The sequence below is a fragment of the Eretmochelys imbricata genome, chromosome 10 (genome assembly GCF_965152235.1).
Source record: "Eretmochelys imbricata isolate rEreImb1 chromosome 10, rEreImb1.hap1, whole genome shotgun sequence".
NCBI classification, from domain to species: domain Eukaryota; kingdom Metazoa; phylum Chordata; order Testudines; family Cheloniidae; genus Eretmochelys; species Eretmochelys imbricata.
The window spans coordinates 83,580,278-83,604,103 of record NC_135581.1 but is presented as its reverse complement, the minus strand read 5'-3'; the positions used below and the strand labels follow the sequence as shown (position 1 = coordinate 83,604,103).

Genomic DNA, 23,826 nt, shown 5'->3' with positions numbered 1-23,826 from the left:
AGCTGCAGCTGGAGGCGGAGCTGGGCTGGGTGGAGCTGGACTGTGGTGCAGCAGGGGGCAGCGTGGTGCTGGGCTGGGGGCGGAGCTGGACTGGGTGGAGCAGGGGGAGGGGTGGAGCTGCAGCTGGGGTGGACCTGGGCTGGGTGGAGCAGGGGGTGGGGTGGAGCTGCAGCTGGGGGCGGAGCTCGGCTGGGTGGAGCAGGGGGAGGGGTGGAGCTGCAGCTGGGGGCGGAGCAGGGCTGGGTGGAGCAGGGGGAGGGGTGGAGCTGCAGCTGGAGGCGGAGCTGGGCTGGGTGCAGCAGGGGGCGGCGTGGTGCTGGGCTGGGGGCGGAGCTGGACTGTGGTGTAGCAGGGGGCGGCGGGGTGCTGGGCTGGGGGCGGAGCTGGGCTGGGTGGAGCAGGGGGAGGGGTGGAGCTGCAGATGGGGATGGACCTGGGCTGGGTAGAGCAGGGGGAGGGGTGGAGCTGCAGCTGGAGGCGGAGCTGGTCTGGGCGGAGCTGGACTGCGGTGCAGCAGGGGGCGGCGTGGAGCTGGGCTGGGTGGAGCAGGGGGAGGGCTGGAGCTGGGCTGGGTGGAGCAGGGGGAGGGGTGGAGCTGCAGCTGGGGGTGGACCTGGGCTGGGTGGAGCAGGGGGAGGGGTGGAGCTGCAGTGGAAGGCGGAGCTGGGCTGGGTGGAGCTGGACTGTGGTGCAGCAGGGGGCGGCGTGGTGCTGGGCTGGGGGTGGACCTGGGCTGGGTGGAGCAGGGGGTGGCGTGGAGCTGGGCTGGGTGGAGCAGGGGGAGGGGTGGAGCTGCAGCTGGGGGTGGACCTGGGCTGGGTGGCACTCGCTCCCTGCCCCCCGTGGAGGCTGGCCTGGGCCCTGCGCCCCTGAACAGTGCTCTGTGCCTCCCAAGAGGGGCGCACCCCACACTTTGGGGACCACTGCCACAGAGAAATTGTGAGGAGCATCACAGGAGCGTAAGCAGCTATGGACCCCCCACTGAGGGCTACTCATGAACAATCCTCCAGTATCGCTCCCCACAGCCCCCCCAGAGCCTGACCCCTGAGGATTAAGAGCAGAGGGGCTTCCAGGAGGTTAGGCCACAAAGCTGCGGCTCTCCCCCTGTGGCCAGTTTCTGGTGAGTTTGGCTACCTCCTGCTCAAAGAATAGGAACCTATAGGCCTCGCCACCGTGCTCACTCTGAGTGCAACTCTGTAAATCTGGTTATTGTTAGTAATCGGGCTGGTGGTTCAGTGCTCCAGCCCTGCCTATTACCAGCTCCCCACCTCACTTATCCAGTGAGTCCTGCCAACCATCGCCCTTTTACACAGCACCATGCCCTCAACGCCCCTCCAGGCGCTTTTCAGAAATATATGCTCAGAAATGGCAGTAGCTGGGGATGCACCTGCTGGGCTTATATTCGCTCCATGAAATGCAGGGAAGACAGGAGAGCATTTCCCATGACTGCAGGCCCTGCAGCTCGGAGTCACTTTACAAGAGATGTTTCAGGGTAACAGCCGTGTTAGTCTGTATTCGCAAAAAGAAAAGGAGTACTTGTGGCACCTTAGAGATGAAGTGAGCTGTAGCTCACGAAAGCTCATGCTCAAATAAATTGGTTAGTCTCTAAGGTGCCACAAGTACTCCTTTTCTTTTTACAAGAGATGTACGCGGTGGTGAACATGCAGATGTTTAGCTCTTGTGGCCATCGTGATAAAACCCCAAGACGTCTCAGCTGCATTGGGTCAGACAGGCTGGATTTTCTCTGATTCCATGTCCCGGTGTTGAGCTGTTGCTTCAGGTGTAAGCTTTCTCTTTCTATCAATCCACTCAAGGGATGGGCTCCTCACGAGGGTTTATTATTTTTACCTACAGTGCCTGCAATGGCTTCTTCTGCGTCCTTGCATGGCTCAGTCAGACAACCCCCATGCCTATGGGTGCACTGAAGAAGTCAGTGTGGCACCCATCAATTGGGGAAAGTAGACTGCTCAGTACACCTGCCCTGTATAACCTGTCCTTACTAGACATCATGCCCAAGGTGAGTTATGTAGGTAGAAGGCCAGACTGATTTCAACGGGGGGATGCTGACTTACATCAGCTAAGGAATACTTCATATTTACATCAAGCGACAAGACTGAGTTAGCAAATATCCATACCGAAACCAAAGCCCTGCTTGACAGCAAATAGCACACAAAAACATCAGCAGATCTGGGGCAGGGAGACCCCACCAGCCCTAACCAGGATCTGCAGCCCAGAGCCCACCTCCTGCCCAGGGACTACAGCATTGTCAGTGGTTTCTGATTTGCACAGTTGTAACATTTTAGGGTGTTTCCATCATCTCAACACAAATCTCAGTTATTGTCCTTGTGTTTCAGCTCCACACAGCAGAGAGGAAGTCACCTGAAATACATGTCAGAGCCATACTGGCAGCTAGTTTCTCTGATTAGATCGCAAGAATTTGAGTAGTGAACAAATTGGTTTTAAATCCAGATTAGAGTGAAATCCATCTCAGTGTGACAAGGGTGAATGGTCAAAAGTAAAAAGCATTCTCTGAACAACCTCAATCCAATCTCCTGCACAAAGCGACACAAATCCCCAAACTAATTGCGTCTGAGATTCTGGACACAGCTTGAGAAAGTGGAAAGGTCTCTATGTGTCTCCACCGTGACCAGGCTCTGTTTCCTACGTGAGGGAAGCGTTGCTGCACACAGAATACTCCCTAACCACGGGCCAGATCCCAAGATCTAGCCTTGAAGTGCCTGGTGCAGCTCAGGGAATACAGCTTTGGGAATACAAAGGTGATTTCGTGCCACCGTTCCCTTCCCCTGGTCCTGGGGCCAGTTCTCCAGGCTACTCTGCACTAGGTCAGCTGCCCACAAAGGACCATTCTGGAAGCCATGAATTGCTGGGACAGAAGGATGCCATCTGATCCCCCTTTCCCTGGGCTGCATCGCCTCAGCTAGAGAAGGGCACAGGAGCAAGGATAGCATCCCTGGCCGGATTTCCTCTCTAGGAGGATCTGTCAGTGGCTCTGGTTGACATGGCACCATGCAGGCTGAGGTGTTAAATGACTATTTTGCTTCAGTCTTCACTCAAAAGGTTAATTGTGATCAGATACTGAGCACAGATAGTATCAATAGCAAGGGGGAAGGAACGCAAGCCAGACGAGGGTAAGACTAGGTTAAAGAACGTTTTTCTAATTTAGGTGTATTAAAGCAGGTAGGACCTGACAAAATTCATCCCAGGGTACTTAAGGAACTAGCTGAAGCAATCTTGGTATTGTTCACTTGTTTGTTATTGTTGGCGATCACTTTGAGAACTCCTGGAGGATGGGCCAGGGCCCAGAAGACTGGAGAAGGATAAACATAGATCCTATCTTTAGAAGGGGAACAAAGAGGATCCAGGAGTTATAGACCAGTCAGCCTAGCTTCGATACCTAGAAAGAGACTGGAACAAATCAGTAAACCATCAAATTGTAACCACCTGGAGACTAACAGGGTGATAGGGAATAGCCAGCATGGATTTGTCAAGAACAAATCATGCCAAACCCACCTAATTTCCTTCTTTGTCGGGGTTAATGGACTAGTGCCCAGGGGAGAAGCAACAGATGTGATATATCATGATTTTAGTAAGGATTTTGATACAGTCTCACAGGCGAACTGTGGAAATGTGCTCTGAATGAAATTGCTATAAGGGGGGTACACAACTGGTTGAAAAAATGTACTCAAAGGGTAATCATCAATGGTTCCCTGTCAAACTGTACGGAGGTGTCTGGAGAGGTCCCACTAGGGTCTGTTCTGGGTCCAGTTCTATTCTATACTTTCATTAATGACATAGATAATGGAGTGGAGAGTACGCTTCTAAAATCTGCAATGACACCAAGCTGGGAAGGGTTGCAAGCACATTGGAGGGCAGAATTAGAATTCAAAATGACTCACAAATTGAAGAATTGATCTGGAATCAACAAGATGAAATTCAGTACAGACAAGTGCAAAGTACTGCCCTTAGGAAGGAAAACCAGCTGCATAACTACGCAATGGGGACTAAGGGGCAAGGCGGCAGTACTGCTGGAAAGGACCTGGGGGTGTGAGCGGATCGCATGTTGAATATGAGTCAACGACGTGGTGAGTGTGTGAAAAAGGCTAATAATGTTCTGGGGCGTATTACCAGGAGTGTCTTACGTGCGACACGGAAGGTCATTGTTCCACTCTGCTCGGCACTGGAGGGGCCTCTCAAGATCCTTCCCAGCTCTATGTTCTATGATTAAGCTGAGTAGGAGGTTGCCTTGTGCAATGGGCTGAGTATCGGGCACAAAATATTATGTTAAATTGGAACATTCCTTTGAGGTTCAGAGCTCGCACAGATTTAACCGATTACAAGTGACTTCTTGCATCTAACATCTATCAGTATTTAAAGGAGCAGGTTTTTAACAAAGAATCTGTCTGTCTGAGGGTTTTCTTTAGCTCCCTTCATTGTCATTTGCAAGTGCTTCCCAGACAGACCAGACCTGCACAGTGAAGTCCCTAGTGACTTCATGGAGCTTCCACTCTTCCCCTTTCCCTGATGCAGGAAGTTCTCTGCCTATTAGTTCTCTCTTTGGCACAGAGAAAAAGGCTTCCCAAAGGAGTGTTCACACCTAATGGACAAAGCACTGGACTGGGATTCAGGAGACCTGGGTTCTATTCCTGACTCTGCCATTGGACTCAAGGGGAACTTGGGCAAGTCATTTCATTTGCCTCATTTTCCTCATCTATAAAATGGGGATAACTATACTGACCTCCCTTGTGAAGTGCTTTGAGAGCTACTGATGAAAGGTACCAGATAAGAGCTAGGGATTATCATCTTATTTTGATATCGCTGAGGTAGTTCAGATATGACAAATAGAAAGTATACCATTATTGTCTCCTTAGTGCTTAGATATCATGTGGTGGGGATTAGCTATAGAGATCATAAAGGTTCTCAAAAACTGTTGAATAAAACATTGAAACATGACGGACATATAAAGAACAACTAAAACACAGGCCAGTAACAATCAGTACTTCATAAATGTGTGCATCCAGACATGTGGCAAAAGGAAAACACAGCATATGGATTAAAAGCCTTCCTGATCAGGCTACAAATTCCCATCAGGAAGTTAGCTGAAAAAAAGGGATTTGGGAAATTACAAATTTGAATTTAATTAATTCAAAAATTGTGCTGGATGAGAGCAAAGCAAAGGGAATGCATGATCCCTATGGTATGCAGGTGTGCGCTTTTCACTTCATCTGGTATGAGCTCCTATTGGAGTTATTTGGGTGACATTTTATTATATTTCTACTACATTGTACTTGGGTAACATTTTAAAAGGTACCCAAATGACACAGACTCTGTGTCCTATTGACTTTCAATGGGATCTAGGCTCCTAAATCACATAGACACTTTTGAAATGGTTACACTTTGTCTTTTTTGCTTTGCTTGGTGCCCTGAGCACTTTGGCTGGATGGGAAGGGATTAAGGGAAATGTTATTAGGGTTTCTTGTTTTCTTTACACATTCTGAAGCAAATAAACTAAGATTGTGATGTAGCAAAAAAAAAAAAATGAAAACAGAAGTCAAACATATAAGTCACAGAAAGAAAAGGGTCCACATTAATATAAATTAAATGTAGCCTTTTTAAAACCGTAGATTAATTATTAAATGCACCGTCTGTGATGTAGCACTGTTCCTGTCAAATGACGAATCTCAGGGCAGCCCAATATGATAAATGCTTTCTCACAGCACAGTCCCATTTTAATTTTCCTCTGATTCACATCTAATGTTAATAAATCTCTATAAACCTCTGGGAAGAGGAAGGGATTGGCAGAATGGAATATTCCATAAAGATTTAGCATACTGTACTGAGACGGGATTTGTGGGTCACTGGGAATGGAGTTAAGTCACAGAGATCTTGATGATGATGATGATTTTGCAGAAAAGAGATTATCTTCACTGTCGGACTCTTATATTCCACTCCCATGATTCCTGACTCCTACGGATAATCGAAAAAGAAACTTTACACAGGCCACGCAGCTGACCATTCCCATAGTTCTGCCTGCTTGTTGAATACATTCTTCAATCAGAGGCTAGGTAAAAAGCCAAGTGATTTATATATTTAATTCCCAATTTTCTTCTATTATCTATCGACTCCTAAGATTTAACATATTCACATCTTCTCAAAGAATTTGTTTGCTTTAGAAATGAGTTTGCCCCCGACAAGATTATGCAGCCACTTCCCCTGCTGGAATGCTCCCAAACTGCTAATGTCACTGGTGAAATAGTGTTAGAGTCCCCTAGCACCTTATACACACACACACAAGCACAAACACACACACAGAGTGACAGTCTGAGGATAGGTCCCCCTGTCAAATCAGGCAGGCAGACACACACACTTTTTGAAGTACACAAAAAGGGAACAGTTTTATTTCAGTAAGAATATTTTACATCAAAGCTTGTCCCTCCCTGTGTCGGAGTAAGGACCTTAATGCTCACACACACTTGCAAAATCCTACCTGCTCAGGTGAACTCCTTTAATGGCACAATGTCACAAAATAAACCAGGAATAAAATGAATGGTAGAAAATTAAACATTGTGTGCCTGGTTCTCATTTACACACCTCTAACAGTATAAAGGGGACTTAAAGTGGGTGTGAAAATAGGAGTGATGTAAATGGGCCTCAGGCCTGGTCTACACATAAAAGTTAGGTCAACGTAGCCCTGCGCAAAGGGGTGTGAAAAACCCACACCCCTGAGTGCTGTCACTATGGCAACCTAACTCCCGGTGTAGACGCAGCTAGGTCAGTGGAAGATCACTTCTGTCGACCTAGCTGTGGTCACGTGGGGAGGTGGAGTTCCTGCACGTTTCTTCAGCCGCTGTAATCCGCATCTCCAGTACGAATTTACGCGGCATGCCTACGGCACACAGCAATGCTGCTACAGCATTGGTAGCACAGACATGGTCTTCGAGTAAATGAGACTTGGGCCCTGTGCTTTTCCTGAGTGAGCACCGTCCCATGGCACGTGTACCATTTCCTCCTTTTGCCACCTGGGTCCAGGCACTGCAGCTGGCATGCAGCGTGCAAAGAGGAAACCGAGGCAAAGCATGGAAGAAATCCAGGGGCACCCTCACAAGGATTCTGAAGTTACTCAGTTGTCTCCATTACCTTGGCCGTGTTTCACCAAACCAAGTTACAACCCCATGCAATCAGAGCTCGTTACAAAACACGTACTTCGCACCGCAGCGTTCCAACAGGGTCCCGGAGACTGAGTCAGTGTCTTCAGCCAAGGAGGTGGGACTGACGAGAGAAAACGTGAGTCTGTGTCTCACAGGGAGGAAGGGGGAGTCCCAGACAGATGAGGCAGCACAAGCAAAAGAGGGTCGGCACTAGGGCACAGGCCAAGGCTGGAGGGGCAGGTTCAGGAGCGTGGATGGAGGTAATCAGGTCAGCGCAGGGGAAAGCAGCAAGTCTGTGGAGAGTTTTGAAAATGCCGCAAAGCAATTGTGAACAGGCCTGGGAAATGGAGAGGAGGCTGGCGAACGTGCCCGAAAGGGAGCGGGGAAACAACTGTATCATGATTCTGCTTCCTGAAATTCACAGGAAAGGCTTCTAAAGGTGATGGACGAAGGCCTGGAGAAAGATTTCCACAGAGGCGAGATCAAGGGGACGTCTCTCTCTATCATCATCACCGTCCGGAAACGTTTATATCAATGAATGATACTGCCAGAGGCTGGCTACAGGGACTGCTGCTCCAAGTACCAAGCCACAGTCACATGAAATGAAAGCTCATGGTCCCAGTGACGTGTAACATTAATCTTCCTCCGGACTCTGAGGACCAACAGCCGAGCATTGGCTTGGATCAATGACACGTAATAATTAATTAAAATGATGATTTAAAAATAACAAGTTCCAAGACACTGAGGGCTTGTCTACAACTAAAGCGCTGCAGTGTAGACAGTGTCTACATGACAGGAGGGGTTCTCCCACTGGCAGGGGTAATCTACCTCCCCAACCTAGTGCCATCTATGTGGGGACGTAGGTCATCTTAGCAATGCTGCTGGGGGGGGGGGGGGGCCTGGATTTTTCACACCCCTGAGCAATGTAGTTAAACAGACCTAATTTTCTAATGTAGATCAGGCCTAAATATGGGATGGATTCAAAATTCTTGTGTCTCTCGTTAACACCAGCCAGAAGCATCATACATGTGCAGATGGCAGTGCCTGGATATGGCCAGAGAGCCCTGAGTTGAGGGTCCATCTACACAGCAGCTGGGGGACCAGAGTCCCAGCTCAGGCAGATGGACACACAACCACTCTGCTCGAGCTAGCACTTCAAAGCAGCACCATGGCCACAGCCAGCCCGGGCAGTGGCTTGGGGCGGCTGCCCGAGTGCAATCCCCTGCTGCCCATGCCGCTGTGGCCACGCTGCCATTTTTCGTGTACTAGCTCGAGCCGAGCCGTTGTGCGTACGTCTTCCCAATCCAGGAATGCCACCTCCCAGCTGTCGGGCAGACACACCCTAAATGTGATGGCCATGAAGTGGGAAGAAGGGAGAAAGGGGAAAGTAATTGTGAGGCTTTCAGTGAATTCTCTACAGTCACCATCACCAGACACTGGACAACGTAATCAAGTGGAGTTTGAGAGACCAAGAGGCCGGAAAACCACGTTTGTAGAAGTACAGATCGTGTAAGTTAATGGGCCTGATTCTGCTCCTTCTGTCAGGACTCCTGTACACTTCACTGGCCTCACTGGGGGCAGGACGGTGATCAGTGTTTGAATATCGAGGAGACTCCATCAAGTGGTGCCACTAGATACCACAGAGACGGTCATAAGAACATAAGAACGGCCATACTGGGTCAGATCAAAGGTCCATCCAGCCCAGTATCCTGTCTACTAACAGTGGCCAATGCCAGAGGGAGTGAACCTAACAGGTAATGATCAAGTGATCTCTCTCCTGCCATCCAGGTCTCTGCAGGATGCCTCCGCTCTGTGCCAAACTGGATTTAATCCTTAGGTCAAATATCCAAATTACTTCATGGACAGTAAAGTCACTGACTTAAAACCCGAGGTGTGTGGAGAGGGGGCATTCCATTTCAGGGAGGGGTTCAATACTCCAGAATTTTGTCCCATTCCAATTTGGAACGAAAACTAAACATTCAGGATTCCTTGTGAAGGGGATGGAGCCCTTGCTGCTGGGCAGTCCACCTTGTGGGCTGCCCCAGAGCCATGGACCCTCAGAGCCCTGGGGTCACCTCTGGGGCAGTTTGGCTTGTGGGCTGCCAAGAAGCCAGCCAGCATACTAGCAGAAAATCAGGGAGGTCTGAAAACCTGCCTGGGAAGGCAGGGTTCCGATGGAACTCTACTGAAATCAAACCATCTCCGTGAAACGCCTGGATTTCAACAAAACTGGCACATTCCCATTAAACATTTTTTTCCATCAGAATTTTTCCAACGAGCTCTACTTGACGTGTTTATTCCTGTATCAAGCACCCCCATAACTGAGTCTCACAAATGTGATAAACTGGAGATAGTTGTTAGCCCAGGAGAAAAACAACCCTTCCTGCTTCTAAGTAAACCAGCGTTAGCTCTTCTGGAACTGTGAAAGCATCCTCCCTCTGCGTCCGACACACCATCAATTAATCAGCTTTTCCTCTCTAGGGAACAAGAGCTGAATGGGCAGCAGGGGAATACCTCTGGAATTCTGCTGATTGGAATCTGATCACTTATAGATAATAAGGGCATCTCCTCCTCCTTAAATTAGGTAGCTGATCAGACTGGGCATCAGTGGAGAGATCAGTCCGATTTTATTTAATTATATCAGTATGATTCCCCTTTTCTCATTTTTCCCAGGGCAGCAGGCCCCAGATTCCACCAGCCTGGTCATGCTCTCGAAGCGAAGAGAGATAATTTTTATTTATTACACTGCATCTCTCTTGCTGCTTCCATCTCTTCTAGTAGGAACATTAACGTGGATGCTGGCCAGAAAACTACCCAAGTGAACTCTATTTAGCTAATAAGGAAATGTCAGAGAAACTCTCTTAACGTCTCTGCTCTTCTTATGTGCTGGTGGCACATTGTAAGGTCTCTTAGCGACTCTCACACATTCAGCATCAGGCTATCAGTGTAATTGACTTCAGTGTTTTTTCCACTCTGGCTACAGTCACATAGTCAAGGCTCCTGGTTACAGTTTGAGATAGCACCAGAGTGCAGGGTCTCACGGTCTCTGCTGGATGTTTGCAAGTGTGACTGTTAACTAGCCTTCTTCTGTAGGCATCCAGCACCCTATATGTCAACAAAATATCTTGGCCACAGGGAACCTGACGGCTTGCAGGCCTTCTGATTGTTGTTGATTTTGCTTATGTTAGAGTCAGCTCCCCTGACCCCTCAAGGGGTGTTGAACTCTGTGGTACCCTGGGCATGCTGAAAGGGATCAAATAAGTTTAAACCTGTTTTAACGAAGTGTGGTTGAACTCACTTTGGCTTTTTCTCTGCTAGGAAATGGACCCTAAGATTTCCCACTATTGCTAATGCTGCTTCATCTCCGTCCGTGGCAGCAAAGACGGGCGCGCTGAGGCAGACGAGGTGCTGGTAGCTGCTGGAGTTTTACGTGTCAGGTTGTGGGGTAGGCCTGCTCTCAGCGGGCAAGTTGGAACAGCCTCTAAAACGCTGGTGGCACCTCCAGGCTGCTCTCAGCTGTTCAGCACGACCAATGGCAGAAACTAGCACTCCTAGGGATGCTCCCACCGACGGAGCTGAGCAGCTGATAGCAACAGAGGGAAAATCTAAGGACAAAAGGCTAATGTAAAGGCAGCCTTTGAAAGGGGGAGTCCACCAGAGTTTGGGGCTTAACAAGTGTTGAACTTGGTTGATCCTATCAATGGAGTTCAGCACAACAATAGTGGGCAGAGGCGCCCCACAGTCAAACAGAACAGAGTATTCAAGTACAGACAGAGCTGAAACGCCTCCGACTGTCTCACTATCTGCCTACTCTCGATACTTACATGGTACTACAGTGTCTGAGCAACTCCAAGCTTCACTGTATTTACCCTCACAGCACCCCTGCGAGGAAGGGCAGAGTTGTTATCCCCAGCCCAATTCACAGAGGGGGAACCGAGGCACAGAGAGGTTAAGTGACTTGCCCAGGGTCACACACTGTGGCGGAGATGGAAATTGAAGCTCCCACCTCCCAGGCTAGTGCCCTGACCAGTGGCCCAGCTTTGATTTTTGTACTGGTGTTCTCAGCAATGTTTGGAACTAGTGACACCCTGAATATCCACCTCCGTAGCAAGGCGACAGCTAGAGAATTACTCCTTGGGGACGGGCTAGTTTTAAGTGGATGTGGGAAATAAACATATCTGAAAGGGACAAGCATAAGGGAGCCTAAAGGAGAAGAACATGTAAAGTACAGCTCTGCTATGGGGAATGCCAGTGCTGAGGCAGGAAAGACAAGGGCTACTATGTTAATACGTGACAGTTGTTTTGCAAACCAAGAAAACTGAACTGACAAAAAGAAAAGGAGGACTTGTGGCACCTTAGAGACTAACAAATTTATTTGAGCATAAGCTTTCGTGAGCTACAGCTCAGTTCATCGGATGCATTCAGTGGAAACTGACAAAGTAATTCATTTGTCCCAACTCTGCATTGGCCTTTCTCTGTAGTAAGGGCTAACTGCTTCGTAAATCCAAAACACAGGGCAAGACAATGCCAGTGAATGGGGCAGGCAACCCATCCCAACAGTAGCACTTTTACTAGCCACTGGCAGGCATGTATGCTGTATAAATTCACTTTAAATAACTGGAAGACCCCCACAGAGTAAAGACACTGACGTCATGTACATATTCGCTGTCTGCTTTACACTGTTGCACATTCATAAACGTGCAATGGAATTCTATGGGGCACATCATAGCTAAATGAAATGACCATGTTACCAAAGTCAGTAAAAACCGTTTTGTAAAGAAAACTAAATTATGGGCCAGGGAACGATGGGAATTGAGCCCATCTGTGGCGGATCAATCCCTATGGATCTCTCTCACATATTACTGATCTTGTCATTTCCTCAAAAATAAATGTTGCTACAAAGGATAATTACACATTGTCCTTTCATTTGTCTTCATTTAAATTTACTTTCCTATGCAGTAGAACACCAGAGTTACAAATTGACCAGTCAGCCACACACCTCAGTTGGAACCAGAAGTACACAATCAGACAGCAGCAGAGACCAAAAAAAAAAAAAAAAAAGGCAAATACACCACACTGCTGTGTTAAACATAAACTAGTAAAAAAATAAAGGGAAAGTTAAAAAAAAGTTCTGACAAGATAAGGAAACTATCAGAGCGGTAGCTGTGTTAGTCTGTATCCATAAAAACAACGAGGAGTCTGGTGGCACCTTAAAGACTAACAGATTTATTTGGGCATAAGCTTTCGTGGGTAAAAAACCCACTTCTTCAGATGTGGTTGCATCTGAAGAAGTGGGTTTTTTACCCACAAAAGCTTATGCCCAAATAAATCTGTTAGTCTTTAAGGTAAGGAAACTGTTTCTGTGCTTGTTTCATTTAAATTAGGACGGTTAAAAGCAGCATTTTTCTTCCGCATAGTAAAGTTTCAAAACTGTATTAAGTCAATGTTCAGTTGTAAACTACAACCATAATGTTTTGTTCAGAGTTATGAACTTTTCAGAGTTACGAGCTACCTCCATTCCCGAGGTGTTCGAAACTCTGAGGTTCTACTGTAGTTTCCTTAAATACTCTGGTGGCTACATTTCTTAGCAGCACCCAGAACCAAACCTTTTATGCCATTTTTAATCCAAGCAAGCAAATGGACCGCTAATCAGGCCTATCCCTTGAAGAGGGCCTGCAAGCCACGTACTGAACATGTCACTATCGCATGGCCCTGCAAATGCCATGTGAGGCACTATGATAGCAAGGATAAATTGCTGTACCTGGAACCAATCAATGTAACCTTTGCAACTTGTCATTTGCTAGTAATCTGCAAGGCTGAAAATCTAACAGAAGAAAAAGCTTTTAGAGATGAGCTTTACCTTGCATGGGTGTGGGTCAACCCCGTATGTCTCCAGGGTCTGGGCTTTTCTTAAAAAATTTAACTCTGAAGTAGCTGGTGTCTGACCACTGGAAGAAAGAAAATCAGGGAAAGGTGTGAACATCAGGATCAGTCATTATGTTCACTGTTTCCATTAACAATACCGGGCATCAAATCAAGCAGATTCCTTTGACTTCATTCAGCCAGCATACTGAATCTAAAACAGGATCTTGTAAAGGGGCTCGGCTGTTAAGCCTGTCCATCCCGTTCTGCAAGCTGGAGTTCAACAGTACAGAAGACAGTCTCCCAACGCTAAAAAGGAACAGAATAAAGGAGCCTCTGCAAAAGGTACGGTTTAATTAAATATAATCAGCCCAAGCTCCGATAAGCATTTCACTTGGTTGTGGAGCATTACATGCAGAAAGCAGCTCATTTCATATACGTTTTTCAGGTCCCTTTCATGATGTCACATCAAATGACGTAACATCTATACATGTGTCTGAGGTTAAAAACAAATACAGAACTCCCTCTTCGGAAATGCGAGAGCTGGTAAAAGGAAGTTCAAAAAATTATCTACGGCCCATGGACAGCTCATAACTCCTTTTCTGAGCACCACAAGAACAGATTTACTATCTCTGGCTCCCAGGATGCCCATTCTGGATTCTTATCTTGCCGGCAACCTTGCAAGCCTTATTGTCTGGGTCACCTTCACACAGTTTTGTGAATGGACTTGAAGTGTAATAGACTGTGGCTTGTCATATGTCATAAACAAAGATACAGCTAGTATAATGGGAATATCATAATAGGATGATATCTTACTTTTATACAGCACCTCATCCCAAAATAGTATTTGAATAATAGAGCAGGCAGCTGAAACTGCAGGGGGAATTTAGGAAGGCAGACTATATTTATCCAGGATGAAATATAGTTACCATCCCTGCTCGATAAGAAAAAGCCATGGGATCTTTAATCAGCCCGTAAACTGGGCTGAGTTCAAGACTCAGCAAAATAAATAAATAAATAAATAAAATAGAAGTCAGAGACTCCGCCTGAGCTGGGCCCCGGGCTCGTGCGGAGATATTAGGAAAGCATTGATACAAACTGCCTGAGCCATACATTTTCGTTACAAGCTAATGACATTCCACTGTTGGGAAATGATATTCCCAGCACTCCATTGAGACCACTTTAGGCCTTTCTTTAATTCTACAAATGGTCGGGACCTCAGTTTGAAATCTCATCTGACGGATGTTCAATGGATAAGATGGATAAAAAAGATTTCAGGTTTTTTATTATTCTTTGATTATTTACATTTTAAAGCACTTTGGGTAATTTTTTTTAGGCAGTTTATTATGTTCCTATTTCAGGAAGTAGAGGTTTGGTATTAGATGCCATGTCCTATTCCCAGGATATTTTTATTTTTGTTTTGTTGTAATGCATCTAATAGTGCTTAACAAATTGAACTTAATTTTTAAGAACATCTCCATTATTTTCCCTCTTATTAAATGTGAAACATGTTACCAAAAGAAACTTTTTTTCTGATTTAGTGTATGTACAAATGCAATAAAGCTACTCATCCCCTCACACAGAACTGTTATGTTCAAAACCTTAAATAGGAATAGCAGCAAACAAAGTACCAATAAGTCTATAGTTAATCAACATACATGACCCCTTTTAAATGGTACAGTACATTAAATCCCAAAGCTAATGTTACCTGAGTTCTGTTTTGTGAATCTCTGCAATTTTCCTTTCCAGCTTTTCCGAATGTTTGGGGAAAAACTGGAACTTGGAGCTGTAGCCTTCTGGGTGCTTCCCAGGGTCATAGTCCCCAATCTCCGCTAGTAAAAGAAAGAGAGGCTATATAATGAAGTAACAAGGTTTTTGTCATTTGGAGTGAAATCATTTTAGAAGTAACTGCAATTAAAAGAACAAACTGGTTTAATATTAAAAGTCAAAGGGCATCTGCCCAGAAAGGGGGTTTGTGGGTTGGAAACAGAAAACTGTTTCTTCTCCAAATGAAGTTGATAGCGAGGGGCTAACTAGCCGAGGGGGCTGGCAATGGGATACTGAGCAGTTCCCTTCCAGGGGCCCGATCCTCCAAAGTGATGGGTACCTTCAAACCCCCCAGGTGCCGATGAGAATGGAGGATGCTCAGCACCTCGCAGAGCTAGGAATCAGGTGACCAGTTCAACTCCAGCCAAGCTGGTGGCGAGCCCGGGTGAGTGGAACCCTGTGTGGAATTAGTTTGATGGGTCTCTGTCCAGTTCCCAGTGCACAGGTGTCCACAATACAAGAAATCCACCATCACACCTGCGTCCTAGTCTCAGCAGGGAAATCAGAAAGTGAACAGGCCTGGAGAGTGAATGAACCTCTGACTCCTAGCCAGAGCTAAGGCTCATCGCATGGTGAAACAGCATGGGAAAACTCGCGCTGCCGATGCCTGCAGCTGGGTGCAGGGTTTGCAAGGAATCATGTCTCTCTGACTTTCACTCTCTGTTTGTGAGCAGATGGTCACTGGCTCACCTTTATTCATTCTTCAGAATTATTCTGTCCAGTAATTAGTAGGAACTACTCTCGGCCTGCAGTGCATTTCCAAGCAGTTCACTGCCAATATTAAAAGTGGAGTTATTCTGCGAGGACCAGTCGTTCACATGGTGTAGCCATGTTCCGACTGGAGGAGCAGAACTCTAAGAATCAGCGTTCCAGTGCAAAAACTCCCCCTTCTAAATGTGAACCCCCATCTTGGAATAATCTGTAACATTCACTTCACATTTACTGTTTGGGCAACATTTCTGCCAATAAACTAATTTGCTAGCATAGTGCTTGAAAATGAGCACAGGAGTGGCATGGACACAACCGAAGAGGATTTTAAAGTGTGAATGAATATCTACAGAATTGTTTTGCGTGGTATCTTCCCATCTCTACTGCGCTGAACCTGCTCTAGGGAAGATTGGAGGAGTCCACTTGGCAGGATTGGCAATTGGGCAGCTTCCCCTAGCATTACTGTACACAAAAATGTTAACAAAAATAAAATTTACATCTCTATCCATGCCATCTCCCACAACAGCCACCACATGGCTGTAGAACAGGGACCAGCTCCTGAAGTCACCAGGATGTATTCCTGTGCTCAGAGGACGTCTTCTGTCCTTTCACATTAAACAAGACAGAGCAATGAATCACGCTCCACTTGTCTAGATGGGAAAATGATTCTAATACCATCCAAGAGGTTCTGAGGAATGCTGGGTCCGTAGCCACTAATGTCTACAACAGAACTCCGGAGGCACAGTGCGCCATTGTATCACATCTTATAAGCTCAGAACAATTCAAACTACCGTGGACATTTAAAAAAAAGATTTTTGTGTGCTCCGTGGATGTGACTCTGCTTGCACCTCAGAAAAACAAAGTTAATTAGTTGGAAAGATCTTCAGATTGGCACTGGCAGAAAGAGCCTTTTGTTTTCTTTCTGAAATGAGCAAATTTCCAATGAATAATAACGAAGATAACAACCCTAATGGCCCTCCTGTATGACACGCCATAGCAGGGGACTCTCTTGCAGGGAACTTATGCAAGGATTCTCACATGGACGTTTCTACTACATCACCTCCTGGCAGGATGGAGTTTGCTCCTCCTCCTTGGAAAGGTTGCTCCCAAACGTGGCAGACACCCTTGGGCAGGGCTGGCTATGCGGAAGCCCTGTATCCCCCCAGAGGCTCTAGTCCCATAGTACCAACTCCAGTGACATGATTCCACTGCAGCCACACTACCAGGGACTCCCCTCTGCTGTGGCATTCCCGAGGAACCACTTTAATATATGGTGAGGTGCCTCTACAGGATGGGGGTGGGTGAAGACAGCTTACGTTGAGCTACTCCTTGTCCTGTCCTTTCCCCCTTCAGTGGCTCATCCAAATACATCCCATCTCCCCAGACGGACCCCAGGCCCCACCCACCCATGACACACACAAAACATACCCACCCTGAATCCAGGAAATACTCAGCAACCAGGAAAAATACCCCATTCCAAATTGTTAAAAACCCGGGCATGTTCAATGTTTGCTTCAATACAAGGACATCACAGGGCACTCTCTGGGTTCCATGTCTATTTAGAATCTTCACATTGAGACCAGGTTCATGACTCTGTTGAGCAAACTCAAGCCCCTGTCAAGAGAACCAGGCTAGGAATCCTGCACCAATCATGTGCAATTCATGCCTTCCAATGGCCCCAGCATGAGATCAGGTGAGACGTGGCTATTCCCCCACCCTGAGGTTTGCTTTGAGATTGGGAGGCTTTTCCCAACCCAAAATCTAAAGAGCGACACTGAGCCATGAACCCACAAGAACACAGCCCAACAAGAATGTCTTTGGGAGCCTCAGGCAAGCAAAACTCCTCTAGGCCCCACAGTCCCATCAGAAACATCGAGGATTATGCAGGTGAATAGCTCAGAGCTGGTTCCTCTAGCTCCATCACACGTTCAAATGTGTTTCATAATCTCTCCTGAACAATTAGCATGAGGAGGAGCAGGTCCTGCAGTGGTGCAGCATATAGCTGCCAGGCTGGAGCTGCCCATGAAGCCAAGACAATAAACTGACTTATCAGCTGATTAAAAATCAGCTCTGCTCTTTTCATACATCTGAAAGAAATGGGCTGATTTCTCCTCGAGACAGGCTGAACAGGCAGCTACCCTGTTTCCACTTGCATCACCCTCTGGGAAGCAGCCAGTAATTAAATCCAAATTTGACTCAAGCTGCAGTAAAGGGGAACAGAAAAGATGAAAAAATGGTCCTCTCTTGGCTGAACAAGGCAGTACAGTATTTCATCTCTGTCTCGTGCTACTTAGCTGCGTATCTGCTTTCCATACTATATACAAGTCCTGCATCTGCAGCATCTCACAACTCAGCTGGAAAGGACCTCTCTCTCTCTCTCTCTCATTCAATTTCCTTTGGTCTGTGGCTCCTAGTGAAACGTAGATGTGACGTTAATGTGCATGCTTCCCCTGTAAAATGCTGAAGGGGGGAAAATACACCCGTATTTCAAAACTAATGATTAGTGCCTCTAAAAAATTCAAATATATTGAACTGTAAACACATGCGTGAGTGTAGAAAAAATATCCGGTCTACTATGAAATATCTTGTACGTGCTTTGGAACTGGAACTTGTCATTCTGTACATCCATGGTTCTATATAAGCGATGACACGCACAAAACTACCTTAAAAAGAGCATTATTAGGCCTATGCCACCTTAAATCAGCTTTCTTATTATGCACATGCATTGTGACAGAGTCTTTAATTATAGTCACGTTGTATTTTTGCCATAGGCTTGGACAAATCTGAGCAGATTTCATGGGAATGGCAAACAGTACACCCCAGACACAAATGCCACCCCACTGCAAATTTCAAGTCTCAGCTCTCAAGCTCTGGGGTGCTAGAATTTTTTAACATGGACGAAACAATGTATTTTGCCCTAGTCTCATTCTCAGAAACAGATGAACTTGTTTTGGCTGAAATTAAAAAATAAACCAAAAATCAGCCTGAGGCAGACACTCAGAATGGAAAATTTCAGCCCAAACAGTTAAAGTTTGGCAAAGTTATAAGCAACTGAAAACAAGGTCTTCTTAGGAGAAGTGTCAGTCAAACTTAATACGAGGCTGTGCTACCAGAACGTCTACAGATTTTCAACCCAGACCTTCGGCTGTTCAGTCCTTTAGGACTCCACAAACTGAAGGGACGTTGGCCTCTTCTGGCCTTTCCATGTCTTGGGCTGGGGATATCCAGACAAGAGTGCTTTGTGTAGCAGAGACACTGGCAAGAACAGGAGTGGTAAAATAAGCAAGAGGTTTCCAGATATTTTCCCCCACCCCACGCTGTGCAACCAACCTGGGTCCTGTCTGCGACTTGCTGACAAGTTGTTTCTTGGCTGATGAGCTTGATGGAAAGCCATGAATTTGCATAAGGACATGTTCATTTGTGCCCCCAGCTAACAAAGCTGTGTTTGTTGTACTCGGGTCCCTCTTTAAAGCCACACACTAGAAGGGCATGCAGTCACTCATGTGGAAAGAGCAGTATTTTCTTGCAAGGCTCTTTAGGACTATCCATGCTCATTTGTCTGGTGTGTACATATTGGAGAGACCAGGAGTTGGTAACAATGCAGTCCTTAATGTTTTAGCTGAAGCACAAACAATTATTTCATTTTTCCTTAGTTAAAATGTCTGGCTCCATAAACCAGGTCTTTCCTTTGGAATCCACCCTTCTCTGAGGTTTGTAAAGAGATGCCCTTCTACAGCTAATTGCTCTTACCCAGGAATTCTGACTTTCTTCATTCAGACAAGGGGAAAAAACAAATGTCAGTCTCAACTTTCAGTAAATGAGTCTATTTCTTATCTATCTTATCTGTCTGTTGTATTTAGATTTATATATTTTAAGGCCAGGAGGGACTATTCCTTCAACTAGTTGGACCTCCTGTATAACATAGGCCACAGAATTTCATCCAGTTACTCCTGTATTGAGCCCAGAAACTTGTGTTTGACTAAAGCAAACCTTTTAGTAAGGCATCCAGTCTTAATCTGAAGACTTCAAGAGATGGGATTTACAGAGCCAGTCACCATAATTGCAGTTTCGAGAGACCTTCTGCAATACTGAAAAATATAAACATAGCCAAGCTTCCTTCTATGTCTTTACTGATAACTAGGCATCACCCTGCCAAAACTGGCCACACTTGCTGTCTAGCACTGGGATGTCTCACGGAAGACAGGAAGGAGAAAGTTACGCTGAGGAGGGTAAATCAGGACAGGACCAACCAATTTAACTTTGAGATTCCAAATCAGAGGGTAATAACAGCAAGAAAGTGATACTCTCGAAAGCACCAGTTATCACATCTATTGCGCAACTACAGCACTGATGCATGTCTGGACACCAATGTCTGGTGCGTCTGAGGATGCAGCAAAACTTCTGTAGGAAGTCTCAACACACGAGAGTGTTTTCTGCCCTGCAAGTACCCCAAATTACCTAGGAGGTTTCTCTGAAATCAGTACTGAGTCCCATGCTGCTACAAGCCTCACCTACCTATTCGAGAGTATCACTTCAACTCCAGAAATCCCTGTATCCTAGTTACAGAGGAAGCGTGGATTAGGAGCTGCAACACAGTGACCCGGAAATCAGGAGTTCTAGATGCCCTTTTTCGCTTTATCACTGAATCTGTGTCGCTTAATGCATGGTGCCTCATTTCCCATCTGTTAAATGGGGATAAACCCACCTGCCTGACAGGAAGATTGTGATTTTGTAAAGTGCTTTGAGACCCTCAGATGGAAGCAAGTGCAAAATACTAGACACATAATGTTGATCAAAGGGCCATTTATTCAGACACAACTGACCTGAATCCAGGTGGAATAACTTTGAGGGAATAGATGGCAGAGTTGTTGCTTCTGGTACAGTTTTAGATCACACTATCAATTCTAATTTTATTATAGACCAACGTGGTACTGGCACAAGGACAATCTTGAAGTATGAGCCCTGCATTGGTTAGATGACATTTGTATTCAAGGTGCAGTGATCTATTGTAAGTGAAATAATGTAATCAGTACTTAGCATGAAAAGAAAATTTATCTTGTCACAAAGCATTACCTTGAAGGATATAGGCAGCTAACAATGCAGCATCCGACGTCTTGCAGAGAAGGCGACCATGGTAGAGATCTCTTTTGATCTGCAGGAAGACTAAATACCTGAGGAGAGAAACAGAATTAGCTCTGAATTATTTCTTTTATTAAGCAATGCTTAAGTTACCTAAACGTCTGACTCAAACAACGATAATCTATCGAGACACTTCCACTCTACATTCTCCCCAAACATTCCGTTTACAAGATATTACATCAGCTGTGACTTAGTCAAGTGCTAATTTGCCAGTCAGTCCTCAAGTTAGGGTCAATTCTCAGGGCTCAGAGGTATGCATGCCACTCCTGCTGAAGTCCACAGGAGTGGCGATATGCATATATATGAGACAAGAATCTGATTCATAATTTGTCGTGCAGGTCTGAGACACAACCATCTAGGCACTTACCTGCCTTCTTACAGGTGCAGAAATTAAAAAAACAAAGCCGAGATGCAGACAGAAATTAAGAGCTGTGTCTTTAATGGGAATACTCCAGAGATCTTTTTCCACAAGACCAGAGGAAACGCGGAAAGGAAGGAACATTCGTACAAATATTTACTCTAATGCCAACTCTCTTCATTTCCATTCAAGCCCACTGAAATCAATGAAACCCTCTCACTGATTTCAATGGGTTTTGGATCAGCCCCAAAGAGAGGTAAAATAAACAAGGGCTTTCAACAATCCTAGCTTCTACATCAGCGAGGTCTCCAGAGTTCTGTATTTCTGACGTCCACAGAAATGAGCATGATGTCACAAATGTCTGACTCTCCCTCAAGGCCAAAGACAGGAAGGGTAGGACCAAACCCTACTCTGAGCACCTTTATACAGAATTGGAATGGTCTCAGCCAATCAGAGAACAGACTGCTGTGCCAAACTGATCAACAACTATGCTTATTTCTTATTTATGCAATTCTCTTCACTCCGATTGGCTGCTGGGGTATGATTTGCATAATGGTTTCCAGTTATTTTTCACCAACTGCATAGCACCGAAATCCCTGTAATCTAATGGTTAATTATTGGTTTTTTACTCTTGGTCTTGCAGTAGTGCCAAAGTCCCCATTGAAGGCTATTCCTCTGGTTTTAAACTTCTCTGAACTTGCACTTCACCCTTGGAACTCAAAACCTTTACAGAACACCGACTTAGAAGAACCTATTCTTCCCTTAATGTACATCTGTATGGTCTAGTAGCACTGTTACAATTACTGACATTATTATGTGCAAGGTCCACTAACATTATTCCCCTCTCTGTGCCTCGATTTCTCTATCTGTAAAATGGGGGTACTGATACTGACCTCCTTTGTAAAATGCTGAGAGTGACACTGGAAAGCATGATACAAGAGCTAGGGATTGTTATTACTACTATTATGAGATATTTTAAGAGCTTAGATTCCTCTGAAAGCATTCACCTCTCTCCTTGGCATCTGTCATTAGTGGATAATAAAATCAGCAGTTCCTATGCTTGACAGTCACTATTTCTCTAGATTTTATGCAATTTCAATAAATCAAAGCCAGCAAAAAGAAAAAACAAAATATGACTAAAAATTATAGTATGATAATAATGATAATAAAGTTAAAATAAGTAACTGTGTGGCAGTTCAGACCGAGTTACGATGGCATTCATTACATTTGGGAAAAATAATCTGATGTAAAACATAACTCACGTAATTAAGGAGCAAACTGTAAACTGGCATGCTTGGAAATATGTTTAAATAATTTAACTTCCATTCTGCAGAACCTCAGCCAACCTTGATTTCTTGAGTTCAGATTTCTGATACTGCAAGCATCATCATTTTACTGGTAAAATTACAAGAATGTTGAGAAAAATCCAACTATCATAACCCACACCATGCTCCCTCCTGCTAGGACAATTGCAAGCCCCAGCTCTGCTCTTAGTTTCATGCATACATCTCATGGCAGATTTAGACTCAAAATGTCTTTATAAGTAGAACCAGCCCCTAGCAGCTAATTAGCTTTTACCCTTTGCTATCCTACAGAATGAATATCCATGTCACCATTCCAGCTGTTTCGCTATGTATTTCAATTTCTACTCTCCCCACATTGAGTACTATTCATATGTACCCAAATCTCACTGACATGCTGGTGAGGGTCAGGTGCGCTCTGTAATCCTGTTTGCAGATGGGAGAATTTCTGCCATTTCTACCTAACCACTTAAACCAGTTCTGGAGGGCGGTTTTTGGTGACCCAGGATGGCTTCCCTATATGCCTATACCTTTAAATGGCACTGGGAGTCAGACTTTTCCACCACAAAGGGACACAATGGCAGCCCTGGCTCTACAGGCATGAAGGAATTAATGCAGAGAAGTGTGGCTTGTGAGGTGTGGACAGAGGGGGAGGCCCGTTTTTAGAAGATTAACGCACAGGGATGCTGGCTATTGCTCGTGGATAGTGGGAACCAGGATGAGACCTCTCATTGGCCTGCAGTCAAGATGCCAAAATAGAGAGTCCTCAGCAGCAACCGAACGGTTACGTCCCAATGGCATATTTGGTAACTGACATGGGGGAAAAAGCTAACTGTGTTTGTGAAAAATCACTGTCGTTCTGATTCAACGCCCTGCCTTGGCTGATTTTGAAAGACACACGGAGAGGGGAAAGAAGAGAACCGCATCAGCCCTGAAGTCTGCAGGCAGCACGAACATGCAAAGTACTGTCTTTCCCACACCTATACAGAGTTACCTTAGCCCCTGCCACGCCACATGACATGAGCCACTTGCAGACATACAGAAGAAATCTTCCCACCCCGCCCTCAGGCCGATGCCAAATGTGTGAGTATTTGTTACCGTCACCCAAACAGCTCTCCCTCTTTCTATCCCAGCCCCCAAAACCTCTTTTCATCTTACAGGCCTTAATTAATGGACTGTATTTAAAAACAAAAGAGCACATGGTGCAGGACACATAATTTAAGCTTTTCTGTGGCCTGACTTTTGTCACCGTTGCCAACATTTTCTGGGTATATTATAGTTTATTAGACAATAACAAACACAGGCAACTCTCAAGCTACTTGAACACCGTCTTGTCCACTGGGTAACTACTGGCCATCTCATCGGCAAAAAATGCTGAGTCATTCAAATGAACTAATGAGTCAGCTGATGACACTTCAATCCAATTGTGATGTCCGATGCCTCATGCAGATTCCCAGCAAATCTA

At 45.6% G+C, this 23,826-nt stretch overlaps 1 protein-coding gene across 2 annotated transcripts in view; it reads right to left on the bottom strand.

The window, feature by feature from the left end:
- Positions 1 to 23,826, bottom strand: part of FRMD5 (FERM domain containing 5) — an 80,240-nt gene that overhangs the window by 37,217 nt on the left and 19,197 nt on the right. For both annotated transcript variants that reach the window (XM_077828083.1, XM_077828084.1), the window contains exons 4-6: positions 20,637 to 20,734; positions 14,737 to 14,860; positions 13,027 to 13,114 (exon numbers count right to left, since the gene is read on the bottom strand). In XM_077828083.1, the coding sequence (XP_077684209.1) occupies positions 13,027 to 13,114; positions 14,737 to 14,860; positions 20,637 to 20,734 (310 nt within the window). The remainder of the gene's footprint in view (positions 1 to 13,026; positions 13,115 to 14,736; positions 14,861 to 20,636; positions 20,735 to 23,826) is intronic.